General features: G+C 36.5%; 1 protein-coding gene across 1 annotated transcript in view; it reads right to left on the bottom strand.

Moving 5' to 3' along the window:
* Window positions 1-2326: 2326 nt before the first annotated feature.
* The window catches only part of LOC102194588 (calsequestrin-1-like), a 29439-nt gene continuing 25147 nt past the window's right edge, over window positions 2327-6618 (bottom strand). The window contains exon 13 of the mRNA XM_005748832.1: window positions 2327-2460. Within this exon, the coding sequence (XP_005748889.1) occupies window positions 2327-2460 (134 nt within the window). The remainder of the gene's footprint in view (window positions 2461-6618) is intronic.

Below are 6618 nucleotides of genomic sequence, written 5' to 3' on the forward strand. Positions count from 1 at the left end.
AGATGGCATAACATAGACCAACCAGAAACCTTTTTTGAAATTGTAGGTTTAGGAACCTTTACCCATTAATGCTAAGCAACCCAAAAGGTGCTACTGACTTAAAAGGCAAAAAAAAAAAAAAAAAAAAATGAAGTGACTCGTGATGGCTAGAGGACTAGCTGAATGAACTAGACTGTGCTGAGTGACCTGGGCTAGGATTTTTTTCATTTCAGAATAATATTTCTAATAGCCCAGGAAGTTATTCTGTAGGGGATGTTAATCTGTTTCAGCACGCTGGACAAAAAGAAGGTCTAGGTTTCTGCAAAAGCAACAAGGGCAAAAGGGCAGTAAAGTAGGATTAGTGTGAAGTTAAGTCACTTACTGAGGTATATTTTAGCTCAGAGGAAATTGACTCATTTTTAGAAGAGTTGTGGCTGAAAGCAGGTTCATCAGTGTCATGTTAAAAATTATGCAATTTTATTTTCAGAGACTAAGAACACTTTGCCCTTTTGTGGTTGTTTAACTTTAGCATGATGTGGGACCATGACAGTAAAAGCAAACCGTTTTAAAATTATATTCCAATTTATAATTTGCATTATACCATGAATGCTGCTGCACATTAAAGAAATAATTCAAAATATTAGTATAATGTTATCAGCATTGAGTTGTTTTTGTAATATACAAAGTTTGATGCTGTTTGGAAATCTTACAATTGACTGTGATTTATGCATCTCTTTCAGTCAGTAGTGTTTTAGCGGTTTGTCTGAACTGTACAGCTCAGGAACCAGCTGTACTTTAATACTTATACTGTTTTTAATACTTATTCACTTATTCACAGATCAAAAACATATCAGTTGTAGCTGGAAGTTTTTGTTGTGGTGTCCATCAGCTGAATTTACTGTTCCTATAACGCAGTAGCCATTATTCAAAGCAACACAAGGGCTCTAACACAAGGAAAGGTGTGTAAACATGCCCGGACAGGTTTTTGACGGGGTTCCTACACAAATGCAACGCAGAAGATGAAGCATTGCCAAATATGTTTCCAAACCAACTTCCTTCCAAGCCAAAGACTAGAAAATATGATGACCACTTGCCTTTCGTTTCATCTGCACAGCGGTGGTGCCAAGGTAGGTCTCCCCGACAGAATTTGTTTCCCCTGTGTCAGGAGCACACGCTGGGCTGTCCAAATTATGGACAAACAGAATCCCACATTCTTGATTTTTAGTTCACAAACACTTCTTATAATGACCTATTACTCCAAAAAAAATTGGAGATGTTAGCTTTTTATACAGTAAAGTTACAGTGGGATACACATAAGATTTTCACACAAATTGGTGAACTTAAATCAAATCAGAAAAAATCAAAACACTCATATAAAATGAAGCTGATTAAAGGAGCACGTAGGTCATGCTAAATTACTCCTTAACCCTTACATACTGTTCATATTTTATGACTTTAGACCGGTGGTGCCCAACCTTTTTTACGCCTAGGATCGGTTTAATGTCAGAAAATATTTTTAGTTGTTGCAGATAGTACAACAACAAAAAAAAAAATCATACGACTAAGACAAAAACTGTGGTAATATTTTGTAAATATAATAATAAACACAAATTCAAAGTGTAATTGTGTAACTTTATTAGCAGCATTTCAAAATAAGACACACAACTACAACACGGGAAAAGACCCAGGGAAACCGAGTTAACAATAAAAACCCTGAAAACCATAAATTTCCACCCGAGCCTCAACTCTCACGGCCCAGAACCAAACGACTCACAGACTGGCACCAGCCTATGGCCCGGGGGACCACTACTTTAGAGTATGTTAAGTTTTGAAAAAGATAAAAAATTAAAGACATTTATAATGAATAGACATTCCTGATAAATGTCTATAGCAATTATCCAACTGCAGATCAATGGAATGGATAAATAGCCATCAATACATTGAAAAATGGATGATTAATCCTTAAATAATGTTTCAGAGAACAAAGAAAATGTACTTTTATAGGATTTGCACTTGTTTTTTTGAAAACCATCTGTTAATGGTGCTGTATGATACTGCAAATTTTGGTATCAATCTGATATCAAGTAAAGGCAGGGCCATTGTTACCGATACCAGTAGAAATATTTATACATAGGTTAAGTACAAAGGCAGCTTATGTAGAGGAGAGCAGTGTGTGTATACATTTTAATGACCACTAAGTCACTCTGACTTTTACTTTCCATAACATTTAGCTTATACAACAAAACACACCTTGCAGCTTGTCATGAATTTCAAATTTTGGGTGTTTTTAGAGGCCTGGAAAGTAAATGTGCCTGTCTCTAAAGCACCTTGGGTCAACTTCTGGTTTTCAAATGTGCTCTAGGCCAGCGGTCCCCAACCGCCACAGGGCCACAGAGCGGTACCGGTCCATGAGTGTGAAATACTGGTCCGTGGCACAAAAAGGTAGGGCACCGCTGCTCTGGGCTATTAAATAGAACAGACCTGAAAGACAACACAAAAAGTTTCAGGTATTTTTCATAGAGCATATTTGAGATATACTGAGCACCATTCAGTGGGCTACATACTGGACTTAAAGAAGGGCTTTTAAACATAAGGGGACCAGAATTTGACTCCAATCCGGCCCATAGGATGGCTTTGGATAGGAGAACATAAACTTTGGACTTTTAATTCTATTTATACAAGTTTTACAGCATATCTTACTAATGAATACCCCCCACCCTCATGACCATTCACATTTTAGCATTCAGTAACTTTACACATGTATCTCCTACAATGTAAACCCAAAGAGCAGAAAGATTTCTCTCATCTACTAAAACAGCATTCCTTTATCACTAAGAAAAACTGAGACATGTGGTTGAAACTGTTTTTCTTTGTCTCTTATGAAGCTATCTTATTGATTATATGTGTAGTTAAACTTCTTTACACTGACAGAAATTGGAGTTTCACTCAAGTGGGCTATGTATGACCCTCTATACCTCTGCTACATGGATGACATCAAGCTGTATGCCACGAGTGAGCAAGGGCAAGGCACTGACTCACTGATCCACAACACTAGGACAAGCTTGAGTAAGAGGATACAAACAAATTACAATAGAAACAAAGTACACTAGTATCATTCCAATTGCAATAACAGTTTTGATATCAATGCTCTCAGTATTTGGATCTGCCCACCTCTATCATTTATCACGCAGCATCTTGTAAGTAAAAAAAAAGATTAGCATATCCCTTGTTTTACTTACCAAAGATATGAAATATAACAGTCATGATGATTTAATTATGTTTTATTAAAAGTGAAAATGGAAAGAACATCCTGGAATTGTTTGGATTTTTTTATAGCCATGTGTAATAATGTATATTAAATGCTGTCCTCACTGCTATCAAAAAACACCTTTATAACTAGCATTTATAATTGCAATATTAATTCAATCTTAATTAACACTTGGAACACACTAGTCTGAATTCAAAGAAGCAATAACAAATAACTTTAGCATGTGAGACTTTATATTTTCTACCCACAGTCACAGAAATGGCAAGTCTGCTGGCTTTACTGTATTACAATCTCCTCTTTTTATCTCTGTTTTAATCTCAGTTACTGTAACATTGGCTTGCCCACAGTTGGCAGATTCTATTTTTTTATATTTTGTCACACTGAGGACACTTGTAGGTGAAAATGTGATGTACTTACACCTTTCTTTTTCCCCCCTGATGACTGAAAGTGCTTTTACTACAATTCACATAACCTATACATCCATACAACACTTTATTTGACTCACTCCTAAAACTAAACTATAGGAGGAACCTGAAGGGCTGTGACTGTGGAGAATGGCAAGGATTTAAACCACTCCACCACCATGTCACTCGATTAAAGATGTCTCCCCTTTGTGTCAGGGCAGCATTTCTCAAGGCATCTTATGACCTCTGACCTCTTGATCACTCCCATGTCATTTTTTGCTATTTTTTCCCTTTTGACCTCCGTCACCACTGTTCCAAAGAAAATACACACAGATATGATATGCACAGTTTCAAGATTCCCTGATATCACTGTTTGGTGGATCTAATATAAATGTCAAGTCAGATTTGACCCCAGACAGCCTCAGTGTTCAACATGGTTTTATTGTTTGTTTGTTGTTGGTTTTTACAGATCCTTTTAGGAAAACTGACCAAATTTCAGATTAAAAGAATGAAACTCAAGTCATTTTAAAGTAAAATTATTAATAAAATGATATTTTTAAGCAGTCAAATATTAAAACTGGAAAAAAATGTCCCTATGAGAATATAAGGGTTAAGTAAAAATCTACGTCTGAGTAGCTACTGAATATTATGCTACACTTCACTCGAGAGGAACAATAAAAATTATGTAAAACTGAAAAATCAGAAAGTAAAAGAGATCTACAACTATGTAAGCTTAATAATAATGTACACTTTTTATTGATCCCCGTGGGGAAATTCTTCTCTGCATTTAACCTATTCACTCAGTGAAGCAGTGGGCAGCCACCAGTGCAGCGCCCGGGGATGGCCACCTTGCTCAGGGGTACCTCAGGGTAGCCGCTCAGGGGATTCAAACTCCTGACCTTCTGATCACGGGGCAACTGCTTTACCTACTGAGCTATCCCTGCCCCCTTTTTATTTTCTTAAGGGCAAAGTGGGAAACCAGTTTGCGAGTATTGAGCTTTTGTTTCATTCTGATCCTTACATCCAATTTCAACTGGTCTTCTTGACCAGTCTACATTCCTAAATGTAATGAATTAATGCCATGTGATTGGCTGATTAGACATTTAAATGTGCAGCTGAACAAGTGTACCTAATAATCCTCTGTGTGTTCATGATTTAAATATTTAAAGGATAAACAACAGAGAAAAAAACACTTTTTTTCTCCTTTTCACTTTAAAAAATGTTTACTTTAAAGATGTACATGTCCCTATAATGATGATTTAAATAGTGTCTTTTTATGAGATTTGCAATAACATACATTTCAAATGCTACTAAACCTGAAAGGCAAATACCAGCTACCTTGAAACAAGATGACACACAAGGCAACCAAGCAGCACAATCAGCTCAGGGCAACAAAACCCTTCTTATCCCAAAAACTTAAGCCTTGACACAACACTTACTGTACTCAGATAACTTGCAATATATGGCCTCAAATTTGAATCGGATAAACAGTTCTCGAAAGTGAAGGACAGACACGCAGAGGCAGAGACATAGATCCCTTCATTCATTCATTAGTGACACAGCCCTAGAAAACTAGATGACCTGAAACAGTCGCGACATAGATAGAGCTGGAAAAAGCGATATCTGGACGAAAAAGATCAAATTATTAATTGGTGTATGTTTTGTAAGTACAGTTAACTAATGTGGCTCATATCAGGAGTTTCTGAGCTGACAGCATATATAACGTTATAACTTTCATCTTCCACTTCCCCATCCTCCATATCTATCTGCAGAACTGGTGTGGATAGGATCAGGAAAATAAGTCTTGGATATTAAAGCCAGATCTTATATGTTAAAAATTACCAGACAATCTTTAAACAAACTGAACACTATAAGAATCTGGTTTAATGTTTATTTGTTAGGTTTGGTGCAGGTATCTGAAAATCCTGACAGAGGAAGTCATTATTGAAATACAGACATGCTCTTCTGACATGGGAGACAGAGGTGACCGGGGGTATGAGGCTAAGGGACAGTAAAAAACATGAATAAAACAGAATTTTGAATGAATCACTACAAATGTCTCTGCACTAAAAGCTTTAATAAATATAATCATAATACTAAAGCAGTGTTGAAGTATATAACATAATATGATTAAAATATTTTGACTTTCTCTAAAAAAAGACCAAGGCTGTATCTTAGTGCACCAGTGGTATAAGTAAGCCCTTGGACTCTTTAACAAAAGATAAAATGTTATTTCACATAACAGTGATAAGAAATGACAGCAGTGTCTACAATCAGTTCAGTTCGTAGTGCTGGCCCTTTCTGGCATATCTACACCGATGACTTGGAACAAACACTGAAAGAAGGTCTAGGCTAAACTATGAGAGATGCACAATGGTAACCTTAAACTGGGGACCGTCTGAAAAGCCTTTCAGTTTTTTGGTTATTAAACTCTTGACTCTTCTCTCTCTCTATTCACAGTTTCTCATTGTGTTTTACTTCCGCTCAATCTATTAGGAGTTAAGAATCTTATATAGTGCTTCTTCTTCAGTTCCAAATCCCTTTATTTATGAGGGATCAAATAATAACATCTGATCTAAATTTTACATTTGGTTAAAATATTATTGTAGCTTAAGTACTTTCATGGAGAGTATCCAATACCCAGAAGCACAGGACCTCTGCTGCAGACCTTTCCCCTATTTTGCCTTACCGTATATAAACACTTTGCCAGTCACTCTGCTCCACACTGAATTACCTTGACATCTATGAAATCGGGTTTAGTAAATAGTTAATTCAGTTTAAAGTGAGATTTGTCAAATGGGAGCAGTTGGGAATATGACATGTATAGAAATAAAATAACGTAATAATTTGAATTGTGAACTGCTATAGATTTTTGGACAGGCTGTGATCAGCCTGATCCTTCTGATTTTGACTGTGGATCAACCAAATTGGGGTCTGATCCTGGTCGTGTGAGGGACATTAGCTGCT

The sequence above is a fragment of the Pundamilia nyererei genome, unplaced genomic scaffold (genome assembly GCF_000239375.1).
Source record: "Pundamilia nyererei isolate P.nyererei 1_Seehausen unplaced genomic scaffold, PunNye1.0 scaffold00230, whole genome shotgun sequence".
In the NCBI taxonomy this organism is placed as follows: domain Eukaryota; kingdom Metazoa; phylum Chordata; class Actinopteri; order Cichliformes; family Cichlidae; genus Pundamilia; species Pundamilia nyererei.